The sequence below is a fragment of the Megalopta genalis genome, chromosome 2 (assembly GCF_051020955.1).
Source record: "Megalopta genalis isolate 19385.01 chromosome 2, iyMegGena1_principal, whole genome shotgun sequence".
NCBI classification, from domain to species: Eukaryota; Metazoa; Arthropoda; class Insecta; order Hymenoptera; family Halictidae; genus Megalopta; species Megalopta genalis.
The window spans coordinates 15,030,485-15,045,071 of record NC_135014.1 but is presented as its reverse complement, the minus strand read 5'-3'; the positions used below and the strand labels follow the sequence as shown (position 1 = coordinate 15,045,071).

Sequence of the window (14,587 nt, the reverse complement as noted above, 5' to 3'; positions counted from 1 at the left end):
CCAGATTCTCCAGATCGCACTGTCCGAAGTTTGTTCTCGCTTCGCAGAGGTCTCCGGGGTCGCCGCTTTCGCCACGATTTTATGAGAAAAAGAGACACGCAACCGGTACCGCTATCGCGACGCTTCTTTTTTTCTCCCCGAGCGCTTATCTCCCTATTAATTCGACGAACTGTCGGCAATGAAGTTCGCCGCCGGGCCCGCATCTAATCTCTGTCAGAACGGAATCGGAAGCTGTTCATCTTCTTCCCGGTGTATCTCGCTCCTTTCCCGTGGCGGGTATCTTGATAGCCTGGCCCCCTTCCACCTTGCGCCGCGCTCATCCCGTCGCTGCCTTTGCTGGAAGGAGATAAGCGTGACACGACCTCTGACTTATACTTCCCCATTAGCCGGACGGCTAATTAGCATGGTGATGAGACTTTCGATGTTTGACGGGAGGACGCGGTGATCTAATGCACATGCCTCGCGACGACTATTGTGAGGCCAGAGGATCGGGCTCACCTGGCTCCGGGACCATAATTTGTCTTGGTTAACGTCAGCCAACCTGGTCCTGAAAACCTTTCGCGGAAGTGTCGCAGAACTTGGCCACTTTTTACTCGAGACGCGGTCCCACGGGAGTTCCACTCGGCGTCGATGTTTTCGCGAACGTGTTTCCGAAGGATGCCGAACTTGGTTCTGCCTCGAGGAATTGCCACTTTAGACGCATTTAGCGTGGTTGGGATTCTGTGACATTCGCGAAACACCTAAATTTCGCATCTTGGCACGAGATTAGGCCGCGAAGCACTGTCTGCGACGAATTGCACCTGTGCGCGCTAGATCGTGCGGCTAAATTGCTACGAACGTCTTGCTTTAGGTTCTTTAAACTCGGGGTTCCTTCGCGGGATAGTGCACGAAGAGAAGGAAAATAAGACGATGAATCCATTGGGAAATTCGCAGGACGCTCCTGCACAGTGTCTGGAATTTGCAAAACGACTGAAAAATCTGGGAAAATAGAACGAACCGAATGGGATCCACGGCAGATTTTCTCGATGCATACGACCGTGCTCAGGCCGCAGATCTCCATGCAAATTCGCGTTTTTAAAAGTGTGCAGGCAAAAAGCAGAAACACGCTGAAGCTTACTGCCTCGACAAACATTTACGCCAGCTGATGCAGAATATTAAAACCGTGTAGCACCTTGATAAAATTTTAATCTTGCCAAAGTACATTCACCGGCACTTGCAGCTCTCCGCTTATTATAGAGGCTGCGAAAACAGGATTAATTAAAGAAAAAAAAATGGGGGAACGAAGTCCCGCGTCGCGCATGTACGTACCTCGCGGTCGTTTAAAATGATTTCGCCACGGTGACGAATTCCTATTCGTTCCCAAGGACCTCGGCGTCCTTCGGGGAGTCCTGTCCCGAGCCGGCGCGGCGCGGCGCGGCGCTCGCGCGATAAACAAGAAAGGGTACACAATGGCGGAGATTAAAAGTGCAACCACGGTAAACAGACAAGCGTTCGTTCCACTTTCTTTTCCTTTTGCAAACAGACAAGGTCCCGCGGAATGAAGCGAGGATGGAACGCCGCCGGAGATTCGAGGGATTGTCAAAGAGCGAGCTTAACGTCGATTAGAGCCAGTCGATAAACTTCCGTTCCCGGTCGAGGCTGTTCCATCGTTAAACGTCTCTCCTCTTCCTTCGTTTTATCGCCGCTCGACCTTCGTTCTCGCTTTTACGACGCCCGTTCGACGGGCGGAACAATGCATCTTTATTTTTCGCAACCGACCGACGCGTTCCACGCTCGTTTTGTCCTCGATCGGTCGTCGAAACGGTGCGATAATCGATCCCCAGGAAAGAATGCTCTGTAATCCTCTGATTTCAAACATTCACAACGTACACTGATTTCCAGATTTCGAACGTATGCGGAGAATGTTTTCTTAACGATCCGCACGAATGATAAGCGTCGATTGTCCGGGGAGCTCGCTTAATTATCCACTGGAGCAAATAACGTCAGGGAAAGAGAATCTCGATCGTGTCAAGTCAAACGACCTTCTTGCTCCCGCAGGGTAGAGTGCCCCCGGTAGGCGCAATTTTCTCGCTCTTAGCTTCGACGTCGGTGGGACTTTGTCCCAGAGGGCAATCCGTATCCTCGACAATTTAACATTAACGTTATTTATAACAGAGTGGATGTAATCCACCGAATTTCCTGGAAAACGTATCAATAATATCCAGTAGCACGTGACTGCGAAAAGGGACTATTTATTTTCATCTGTTTGTATAGAGTATACACCCAGTGGGCGTGGCTTAATTTCTCTTGGCTTCGAGCCAGGAGAAAGAGCTTAAATTCTGTCCAAATGGTTTAGGAGTAGTTCGTCGTATTCTTCAGACAAAACGTCAACAACGTCACGGATGACATGACAGCTCGAAAAGATTGTCTCTATCGATTTCTTTGTGTGTAATGCCGCGAGTGGGCGTGGCTTCGTAGCTCCTAATGTAAACAGTGGCAGGCCAATACCCCAGGTGGCAACGGGTCCCCGTGGTCCTATTAATCGGACAGTGTTCTCGTTAGCATCGAATCGATACGGCAACAGCGCGCGATCGGTTAATGATCCCGACGGATAACGACTCGCGGGAGTGACGTTTATCAATCGCGGCGATCAAAAGGCTGCGACGAAATCAAAGCAAGTGGCGCTAATATATTCGCAATGACAACGGGGGAGAAAGAAGCGGCGCAAAGTCGTCGCAACAGCACGAGAACCCTCGTTTTTCATCCTGGATTTCGATGATTGACGATTGATTAACACACTCCGCTTTCCCCGATTACTTTCGACCGCTCGCGTTTGCGCTGCATTTTGAAATAAATCTATCGAAGGTTGGAACTAATTAATCGCGGTACATCGTTATGTGCCGGGACTCGGGGGAATCGTTGTCGCCGGGCTCGTTTCGATTCCGTTCACGGCGAATTCCGTAGCATTGACGCGAGAAGGAGATTGCCATTTAATTAATTAACGGGCCGACTAATTAATTACGGCATAGGTCGCAGACGCGCGAGCACACGCGCGCGCGCGCACCCGTTGCACAAGGTTGCTTATGAATTATTCATCCGTTGCAGGGGACCATCAGGAAACGGACGAGGAGAGCGAGCTGAACGCTCGGAACCGGCTGCACCATCATCATCGGCATCATCATCGGCCGGCATCCACCTCGAAGCCGGCCAGCGAGGACGAGTTCGCCGAGGACGAGCTCTCGGTAGGTGAGCCGTCCGAAGCCAGGATGCTCACCTCCAGTGGGCCTACCTGGGGCACGTGTCCGGCAGGTGGCAGGCCACCGAGGGAGAGACGCGGCAGGAGCCCCAGGAGCCTCGACAGACGCAGGAGAGACAAGAACCACGACATGGGCGAGTTCCACGAGGGGATGCTGCTGGACGCTTTGCTTCAGCTGTATCCTAGCGTCGCTGGTAAGACGATCCTGCATTTATATTCGCTATTCGCGAGACAATTAGAATTCGACTGACACAGTTTTCATTTATCTTGAATAAATAAGAGGGTAGTGGAACCGATTACCGTGGATGACCAGATGCTGTGCCTTTCGTTTCTTTTCGGGCTTACTTTATATTTAAATTAATAATTGACTTTATATTTATCGAATAAGACGTATTCAATTTTGTTATTTAAGAATAAACAGTTTAAAAGAATACGAAAATTTAATGACTTTTAACATTAAATTAATATGTGTAATTTAATGTTAAAAGATAAATGAAAGAAAAGAATAAAAGAATTTAATATGTCTTATTAGATAAATATAAAAACTGTTCAGGGTCTTTTTGTTTCGCAAAAAGGGTCTAGCCGATTAAGATGGTGAAAATTACCCCTAGAAGTTTTTTAATGAGTATTACACACCGCTCAGTAGCTAATTCCCTAATAAGGTACTATCGCAAGCAGTGCGCTCAATTTTTCTCAAATTTTTCGTAGAACTGCGACATCGTCAAAAAAAATGAAAATGTTTGTCGACGTTTACTACTTGTTGAGTTTATTGCAAGTATAGATTAAGTAATTTAAAACGTTATTACATTGAAACAAGCAATTTTTCAACCTAGAAAATGCGATTCAAGAGAAAGAAAAAATTGTGCCGTGCACATTGCGATATATACCTAAATATTCATCCATGTTTCAACATTTACGATTGGCGAAGTGGGTTGGCACGGATGAGTTTTTCTTGGTCAGCAATCGAACGGTATAACACTCATCAAAAAACCTCCAAGGGCAATTTTAACCATCTCGATCGACTAGGTCCTTTGTTTCGCAGTAAGCGCGCGATAAATGATCGGCCAACACGAACGAAGAACCCTGAAGAAGAGTCTCTCTAAACCGGGGCTAATTTTTTCAGGCGTAGCAGGCACCCGAACGAATAGCAATCAACGACAACAGTCCGTCCCATCGGTGGCCCACAGGTTACCCTATTTCGTGCCTCCGATGCCAGCCACCCAGGCCCTGAGGGTCGAGGAGAACCCGTACGAGAGCGTGCCGGTGCTGGGCCCGCTGCACCACTATTCGAGCCAGAGCAGAAGCAACAAGGACAGGTCCCGCAAGGACAAGTACAAGTACTCGCCGCAATACGGTGCCGAGTACTACGGTCTCCAGAACCAGGACGCCGCTCCCGTGTACACGCAGGTGGGCGGCGAGTACTCGGACACCTACTCGCAGCCCACGGACCGTCTCTACAACGAGGACAAGTACACGCAACCGGTGTACTACGGACCCAGAGACGGGGACCAGATCAGCTCCGGCAGGCTGTACCAAGGCCAACCGGACAGCAGCTTCGGCAGCGACAGCGGTTACAGCCATCACACGTCGGGCACGACCGGCACCAACGGCACCCGGAGCAGCAACTCGAGGACGAACCACAGAAAGGACAAGCATCGGAACTCTCATCATTCTCACCACTCCGCGGACTACATCGTGTCCTAATGATCGATCTTGGTGACCGCGGTGTGACTGAAGAGATCGAGGGAAGAGGAAGCTGTATGGAAGCTTATAATACTTTTCGAGAAAAGTAGTGATCCCGCGTTTACGTTCGCGTATTTATTTCAGAGATCGTTTGTTTTTTCATTTTTTTTTGTTGTTTTCTTTTTCTTTTTTACCGTACACGAGAGCGAAAGTGAACGAGAGAAAGCGAGAGGAGAGAGATTAAAGCGAGAAAGAGAGTTTTATTTTTCGTACGCGAGGTGCTTGCGTTCTTTATTTTCCCTTTCCGTTTCTAATTGTTGCGCGTGATAATAGTATTTTAGTATAACACTCGTGTTCGACGAGAGAGAGAGAGAGAGAGGACGTTCGCAATCGACCGATCTCTCGGGGTTTAATCACGGGGCGGGGCGGGATGGGTGACGATGAGCACAGAGCAATAGAAAGACTGTGAACGTGATGGTCAGACTAGCCAGGGGTTTGGGGCGGGGGATGAACATTCACGGAAAAACAGTGATCTCTTAGTGATTTAGCAAGACTATTTAACAAAATAATTTGTAATCCAATGAGACTCAGGCTGGTACCAAAGGACGCTAAACAAGTACTTCGATTTTTTAGCCTTCTAGTTTGTAATTTATACACGAGTAGAGCTACCCGCGTGAGACGATTTTAAAACAGAAGAAAAAACGATAGAAACGAAAGAGGTCTCGCGCGAAACGTGCGACTACCTAGCGAGAAAAGCTGCCACGCGTTTCATTCGGGATGCTAAATTTCGTAGAGTCAAGCGAGTGAGAAGGGAAGAGAATAAAAGGAAGAGAGAAAGAGAAAGAGAGAGAGAGAGGAGGGTTAACCGATCCACTGCCAAAATAATCCTAAATAAGAAAATCCGCAAAGACTGCCCACCGACTGAGTGTAATCTGCCAACCGGTTTCGTACAAACACTTTGATACGAGTACACGCTAGATGTGATTTCGTCCCCAACTGCCCATCGATCGGATCGTAAAGTAGCGCCTGAAACACCGTCTTCTCATGCACCTAGCTAGCTAACCCTGTAGCTACACTTCGCACACGCGTACGCACACGAAGGACAGAACACAAACACACACACACACAGAGACACACACCCACGGACACACGGGCGAGCGCACCTTAGTAGTTACAAGCTAGCACATAATAAGCACCACGTGTCGAGTCGCAATCTTTTCCTTCGTCAATTATTATACAAAACGGTAATTATCGTTCGCACGGGATAGCGTAACAGGCAGGAGCAGGATATATGGAACGCGAACATACGGCTCAAAGGGCCGCTCCTATTTCTGCAATCTCGCACGAGGTCGCGGCTCGTTTGAATACGAAAAACCATCGACTCGAGAAGAACGGAGAGAAAGAGAGTGTGAGAGGGAAAGGAGAGAAAAACGAATGAGAGAGGGGAAGGGTTGCTGCAGCAGGGGCTGAGCTACACAGCAAAGTCTTGCCGCTTTCGCAAACAGAATGCGTAGTGTTCTTTCTGCGAGCCCTTTCCCGCTCGTTCTATATTCTCAAAGCTTCTCCACGGCTGCAGACAACGATCCGGCCGCGTATCGCGCCGGATTAAGCAACGATAACCCGTCGTCGTCGACGTCGTCAACCTCTCTTTGAATACGCGAGACGGTTCCTTTTGACGAGATCGCCTTTCCAAGTGTAGCTACCCACGGAGAGCCGCGACAACGAGTAATACCCTCGCAGGATACCTAATCCTGGGCCCTTTTATACCGTTCGCGAGAATAACCCACCTAGTTCCTCGCTAGGCGTTACCCGATCATAGACGCTCGACCGGTCATAGATTCTTAATTTTTTGGTAGTCGCACGGTTTCCCGCCAGCGAGACGTCTCGATCACGCTGCCAGACAAACAGACAGACCAAGGGAGAGAAGGATAATCAAGGAACAGTGTTCTCATCTGGCTGACGGCGCGACTGACTGGTCAAGGTCGGAATCGAGGCGTTAGCTTCTCCTCCTCCGGTTGCAGTTTTCCTCCGTAATGTCCGCTGGAGACAACGGGAGAAACTAGTGAAAGATATTCTTGCTTTGCTCTCATTGGCTGTAAAATATTAACGCATTCCTAGGAGATCGGCTAGACTGCTGATTTTATGCATTGACGACAAATCAGAGGGTTGGAATCGTAGTGGCATCACTCGCATTTCCGAAAATTTTGACTTGTGTTTTAAACTGTGATCTATACATTGGCAAATTGCCGAAAAGACAAGTGGAATAAATTATAATTACTGTGAATTGGCTTGACTCTAAGTGATCTTAACCATAAAGCAGGAAACAATTCACATGTTGGTAAACAATAAACCTTGAAAAAGTGAAAATATTTAATATTGAACATCAATCTAATTATTTCAGATTCACAAACCTGCTTTTTGCCTACAAGTTGAACCAAATCGGAGTAAAACGAGAAAGAAATTTATTCAAAGAAGAAACGTAAAATCACGTCTCTATAAAGAAAGGATTTATTTATTTATTTATTTATGTAATGCACAGTGTACTGTTTTGCTAAAATATTAGTTACAGCTTGATAAGCATAAAGAACACAGGTATCGTCACTAGAGTGCGGATTTTATATATTTACGACAAAAGTGAACAGGTGCAATAAAAATTTGTGAAGATGCTGGAAGAATTTAAGATTTTTTTCACTTATGAAAATTATTAAAAGAAATGGTTAATTTCTACTTATTCGCTCTTTCTCACAATTGACATAGAATTTATTTTGTGCATAAAGGTATCCGCAGTCTAATCGTCAGTCTCCGCGCTAGTGTATCCATTAAACGACTTCAAATTATGGAAGTAGGAGAGAACGCGACGTTAGGGAGGAAATGCTGCACGTGCTGAGCACGATGGAGGGGGCAGTGAGCTTGAACAGTCAGTTGCTTTGCCGCAGCTACGGGCTGTACAGGCACGCGCTGATACATATACATACGATAACAGATCAACCATACCTATATAAATATATATATATATTATATATAACATATATATGTATATGTATGTGTGTGTATACATATATATACTATATATACTGTAAGTGTAAGAATGTAGAGAACTATTCGCGAGCGACCCCGTGTAAATACAAAGCAGGAAGCGAAGGGAGGAAGAGAGAGAGAAAGAGAGAGAGAGAGAGAGAATAAAAAGGAGAGAGAGAGAAAAAAAGAGAGCAAACGAGAGAATGAGAGAAGCATTCGGATTCCTCCGGTGTGTAGCATAGCTGTACCATATCGTTATCGAAACTTTCTCGTGTGCATGTGCGCGTGAATGAGACGAGGGGAACAGAGATTGAATTTAATATATATAAAAACAAAGTATATAATTTTTAAATTATTTATAATGGGCAGTGCGCGATATATGGCGCAGGCAGCGGATACACGTGAACGACGGAGTGTTAGACGGAGAAAGAGAGAGAACGATTGAGAAAATGATGAAAGAGAGAAAGAGAGAGAGAGAGAAAGAAAGGAAATTGCGATTGAATTACTTAAATGGCTCTTCCGGACACACCGGGCCACCTCCCTTCCGCTTCTTGGTACTGTACACTCTTTAGATGCATGTAGAGCGAATACCTCACGACAAAGAACAAAAAAAAAATGATCACTCTGTTGTAAATATAATTTTATATGTACGACCCGGGGAATGAGGTGTGTAGTAGCGGGACACACTAGACAGACACGTGCTCGCGACACCTGCTCTCTCGACGCCCCTGTTTCCACGCGAATTTCTTATTCAATCTCCAAGTGGACTTCTAAAACGGACATCAAGATTGCAAAAAGCAAGATACATTTGACATTCATTTGCACCGAATTGGTGAACGAAAATCAATTTTCCTTCGCAGCATCGGAACATTCATGATTTGCTTTATTGACAATTCATTATAAATTGTTCCGATGCCGCCACTCTTTTCTATCTTATCTGTCCGATTTAATGAAAAATTCCAATTGAAATACTGCCGAGACAGTCCACTCGAGAGTCAACAATTTATCAAAGTGCTTCGGTGCTAAACAACGATTCGTCGAACGTTAAAAAGTGGATTGTAATTTTGATAAGAAGCTAACGCCAAATTCGTCGTCCTAATTGAAGATGCACATTGCAGGAAATTTGGTACAACTGTACGACGGTTGAAATCCCGCTTGCGGACCGAATCAAGCATTTCGGTCCGAGACGTTCTTGTTTTCCGCGAATGGTGGGAAGCGTTATCGATTCAGGGGTGTGCGAGAGGGGAGGCGAATTCGCGGGCGAAACTAAAGGTGAACCGTAGATCGTGTTACACGTACTTATATCGCGGGGAACGAGAAGCGCACGACCAGTCACGTTATGATCAAAGACGCGTACAATCAAAGAGTGCGGGTATGAGAGAGAGGGAGAGAGAGACAGAGGAGAGAGACGAGAGAAAGAGAGATAGAGAGAGAGAGACAGAGGCGAGAGTGTGCGATAAAGGGAGAGAGAGAGAGAGAGAGAGAGAGAGAGAGAGAGAGCGAAAGAAAGAGTGAAAGAAAGTGGGTAAGAGCACGCGGAAACGCTGGCTCGAGAACGATGTCGAGGAAAACGCACGACGGAATTAGAGGAAGGACAAACGCTTTTGTACGATTTTACGTCCATGTTAGTCAAACACGTTTTTCAAGAATCGTTTTTTATATATATGCGGCATATATAAATATGTATACACAGATACGCGTGTACAGTAGGTACGACGGAACCTAATTTATTATTATTGTTCTTATTTAACGAGACGGGGACGTCGTTGCAATCCCCCGGCAGCCTGCAATCTGTATTTCGCTACCATGTACTTTGTCGCGGACGTTCAATTGTTATGTCGACGCTAATTGCGGAACGCGTGTAACGTATTAGTTATTATTATTATTATTACTATTATTATTATTACTATGATTATTATGTTTATAATTATCGAGCGGCGACCGAAGCGGAAACCCGAAGAGTTTCGTTTCCCGTTCGTTCTTTTCGTTCCTTCTTGTGAATGTTTGGTTGGCTCCGACACACGTGAAGAAAACCCGAAGGTAAACGGAAAATACGAAGCAAAAGAGAAAAGAGAGAGAGAGAAAGAGAGAAATAGAGAGAGAAATAGAGGAAGGTTCGTTTTCCTGATTGGAACGCGTATACGAGTCGCGAGAATTTCTTATTTATTGTTAGTTTCGAAATCGGGAGAGCGGGGGTGTCGCGTTCCTCCCCACAACAAGTCTCGCTAATTTTAGCTGCGATTTAGCGATATAGGCAGAAGAAAACCGAAGGAAGAACAGAACGAAAACAAAAAAAATCGCAAAACATAGGCACTAGAGTACCTCGGAAGATAACAAGTAGCACTCTTTTGAAAGTTAGCTTGCACGGGCGTTCTCCTTTTCCATCGTGCCGCGTCGCAATCTGACCGTGAGATGATAGAGGGGTGAGGACCGGGTGAATCGAAGGGTGAACAAGCCGGGTGGAGAGAAAGGGTGAAAAGATCGATCGTCTCTAAGGGGGAGAAGGTAGGATAAGCCGGTGAATCGTTAACGTGATCGTAAAGAGCACGTGAAATCGGCCCGATCGATGGGGAGAACACCAGCTCGCAGAACAGGGTAACTAGCTCTAACATCTATCTCTTACATCACTTAAGAAGAAGATACTAAAACGACAAAAAAATAACATTAAAGGAGGAGGAAGATGTCTATCACACTCGTTCACCTTATGGTATCACAGGTTCACTCTAATCACGAATGTCGGCCAAGGCTAACTCGAGACACTATCACACCTTCGTACTAATAAACGATTTACTATTCAATTTCACAGGAACGGCTACTTCATTTCATCCCCTATCCTCATTCAGGATCCCATTACTCGTACTATTCACGTTTCTGTGATCGTTCGTGTCTCTTTAATCAAGCTTTTCATTAACGCTGTAATTACTATGAAATTTTAATTCCTTCAGAAACCAAGTTTTTCGACACTTTGCGAGGTTCGGTAGCGGCTATTTCCGGGAATAATTGTTCAAATTTATGATTGGGGTAGCGATCGCTGTGCCTTTGCTTTATTTCCGGGCATAATTAATTTTATATGTATGTATCGAACAAGACATATTAATCTTTTTATTCCAAAGTAAGCAAAATAAGATAAAATAAGTTTCTTAAAATATAAACGAAATATAAGAATAAACTTATTCAAAAATAAACATAATAGCAGAATAAGTTTATTCAAAAATGAACAAAATAAAAGAATAAGTTCGTTCAAAGAGATAGACAAATCAAAAGAACAAAAAAATTTCACGTGCCTTATTCGTATTAACCGGCTCCACTACCTTGTAGCAGAGACAGTGCAAACGCTCCTAAGAAACATAAAAACGTTCGATCGAATTTTTTCTGACCGACCGAAAAGCCGGGAGTATTGGAACAAGTCGGAAAGAGCGTTCGGGATGCTCTAGACAATGAAATTGTTATTAACCGTTTCGGTCCCTGCATTATTAATTTCGTGAAACAGAATAAAAAGGCGAAAGCGTCGCAATCGCGCGTAAAAGCGGTAACAGGCCGCGGCTCGTCAGTATTTCGAAAATAAGGAATCGTCGATCGGCGGTTGTTTAAATATTCATTTGCCGGCCGGAGGAAAACGAGCGTGAGTAATCCATGAAAACGGGGAATAACGGGTTCGCGGGTCCAATTTCGCGCGCATGTTTTCCATTAGCCGCGCATCGGTTGGCACGGATGCAAATTTCATTGGGAAATCGTTTGTCACGGGAATAAACATTTCATCGTTGCGCGAGCGCCCGTTTACGGGGAGGTTTCCGGCGAGCAGCTGGCCCTGTTCGCGTGTCCGGCGAAAGTTTCGATTCGAATTGAACGGCGAACACGTTCGAGATCGAGTCTCGCTGCCCGCCGGAGAGCCGATGTTTTCGAATTTCCATTGGACAACGGGAAGAAATTACTTGGGGAACCCAATTATGCGCGAGGTGTGTTCTGGGATTGCAGCGGGGGCCGGGCCATCGATCATAATATTCGCGGCGGATTCGCCGGTTGCAACGGAGTCGCGAGAACTTGGCTAGGGAGGGGTCGAGAGACGGCAGAACTAATTAGTTGCAGGCAGGAGGCACGAGCTAACCGAGGGTAGTCGGGAGAACGTAATTGATAATCGAATCAACCGCTTCCCTCGTTGTTTCCGCTAATTTTTCGGAAGCCTGGCCCCGCCGCCCTTGGAAAACGATAACTTGTTCCGCGGAACAGGGAGAGCCGTTCTCTCGGCGCGACTCTGTAAATTTTCATTACGACTCGGGGTCGTCGACTTCGGGCACGACGTTATTAATTAAGGTAAGACGGAAAGAAATTAATTATCGTTCCTTAAGATAACGCGAACGGTGGGAAAGGCTCGGCCCGGGAACGAATGGCCCGGCGAGGCGCGGAGGCGGCCCGCCGCGCGGCTCGGCGAGGATCGGCGCGGTGAGCCGACAGAAGGTGCGAGAAACGGGCAGCTGGATGCAAACAAGAACCGCATGACTGAGCAGCCCGCGATGATTAATATTAATGAAAATCGGACGCAACCGGTGAGCGAGACGAGCAGCATAAAACGCCACCACTTCCGGCTCCACCCTCGCAAACCCCTGTTTCGCCTTCTTTCGGGATCAACCGTAACCCCCGTTTAATTAAACAGTTTGTAGTTCCTTGCGCGATGTTTCTATTTAAATTAAACGCTCGGGCCAACTTTTGGAGTTCGAGATGCCGTATAAACAACGCGGCGGCGCTCGTCAACGGTGCCGGCTTCGTTTCCCAGGCCACGACTGAATTTTCTTCCCTAAATCGAAATCTACCCCTCGGAGCGACAGATTTCTACCCTCGCGCTCCCGGTATAAGTAGATTACGCCGCTGCCAGTTCGTGCGTCTTTAACGAGTCGGAGATCACGAAGAATTCGAGGCGCTGTATTATATCATCCCCCGCGACAACTAAGTGGAAATAATTTCATTCGGGAAAGAAAGGAGCAGCTGAAGCTGCGACAACTGCCGGGGCTTGTCGCCGCCCGGAAGAAATTAGCGGGCCCCTTAAGAGCACCTTGGGAAGGCCGTGAAGAAATTAAAAGATTCTGCAGTAATTGAACCCTGAATCATCCTGCGCGAATTCCCATTTTTATAGATGATAAAAGACCGAGCGAACGGTAGGCTTTTTGTGCTAAAAATACATTGAAATTGGCACGGCCGAGAAATTCGCAAAGACTAGCGACAACCGGCACGTTTCTCTTCGCGCAGAATAACAATGTGTTCAATGGACAACTAAACGTTTCTTTCACTTTCAACGGGACGAAAAATATTTTAACGCACAGTTTCGGTATATTCAGGCGGACTGTGCTATTATTTTATAATCAGCCTTCCAAAATGTATTCGCATCGTCGATTGATTAGACGGACTTTCCGTTACATGAATTCGAGACCGCAAAAAACTTTAAATAAATAAATTGTCTTTTTTTAATATGACAAAATAATATGCATTTTATCTCATGTTCACAGTGAATTATAGTTAGAGTAGTGAGTTATAATTGGTCAATGTTTAGTTTGTAATTGAAATGAACTCATTTTTTAGATAACGCAACCAACTGTGCGCAGAAATAACTTCCATATTACACACAGCAAACATTTCCTCTTTATTGCACGAGAATTCATATAAAACTGAATTACGAGTGAATTCAAGATCCACATATTTTCATATCGGAAATGCGTTAACTTTTTAATTGCGTTATTACGGAGGCAGTGGTACCATTTTTAGTCCACGTTAACTCTTCGGGGCACAGAATATCAGAAAATAAAAGTTGCTCGTTTCAATGTAATAACGTTTGAAATTACTTAATCTATACTTGCGGCAAACCCAATATATAATATATATTATATATATTCCTCGCAGTAAAAACATCGGCAAACATTTTCATTTCTTCTTTTTTACGATTTCGCAGTTCTAAGAAAAATCTGAGAAAAATTGAGCGCACTGCTTGTGATAGTACCTTATTAGAGAATTAATTTCAGTGTTGTTTAGTATTTTTGTTATCTTCAATTTTCCGATTTCTTTTTGGTTTTCCATTTTTTATAAGCACAGCTTGCAACCGAAAAATCTGAAAGAATTCTATAATATGCGGCTTGATGTTCGAAATAAGCCACGTTTCTTCCAAAATTTTTAAAAGTCACAGAAGGGGGAAAATGGAAGGAAAAGCGCCAAAATCTAATTTACCCTGTGACTACCCAAGTTACGGGGTAGTTACGTATTCCGTTTTACACGGATGAGTTTTTCTTGGACAGCTATCGAACGGTATAATACTCATTAAAAAACCTCTAAGGGCAATTTTGGCCATCTTAATGAGCTAAGCCCTTTCATTGCGTTTTAAATTAAACAAAATTGATATATTTTCATTAATAAAAGCATCGCATAATATAAAAACACAAAAAAAAATAAAAATAATTCAATTCAATTTGTTGTTATAGGATGGGACTCAAATAATCCCACCGTGCCACATGAGTTCATGAACGCGCATGCAGCTATTGCAATATTTCCGGGTCTAAAACCATCCGACCATGCATCGCCGTGTATCAAAAAGATGGGACATTTTTAATTTCACGGTGCCCCAAAGAGTTAAAGGGAATCCTGCTCTACCTTAATTTCGCGATGATCTTA

The 14,587-nt window shown here is 45.2% G+C and overlaps 1 protein-coding gene across 2 annotated transcripts in view; it reads left to right on the top strand.

Annotated features, from left to right (window-relative positions):
• The window catches only part of pxb (putative Hedgehog signaling attenuator pxb), a 508,778-nt gene extending 498,039 nt beyond the window's left edge, over positions 1-10,739 (top strand). For both annotated transcript variants that reach the window (XM_033468232.2, XM_033468231.2), the window contains exons 6-7: positions 3,085-3,429; positions 4,359-10,739. In XM_033468232.2, coding sequence (XP_033324123.1) covers positions 3,085-3,429; positions 4,359-4,939 — 926 coding nt within the window. In that variant the 3' untranslated portion in view covers positions 4,940-10,739. The remainder of the gene's footprint in view (positions 1-3,084; positions 3,430-4,358) is intronic.
• The last annotated feature ends 3,848 nt before the right edge of the window (positions 10,740-14,587 follow it).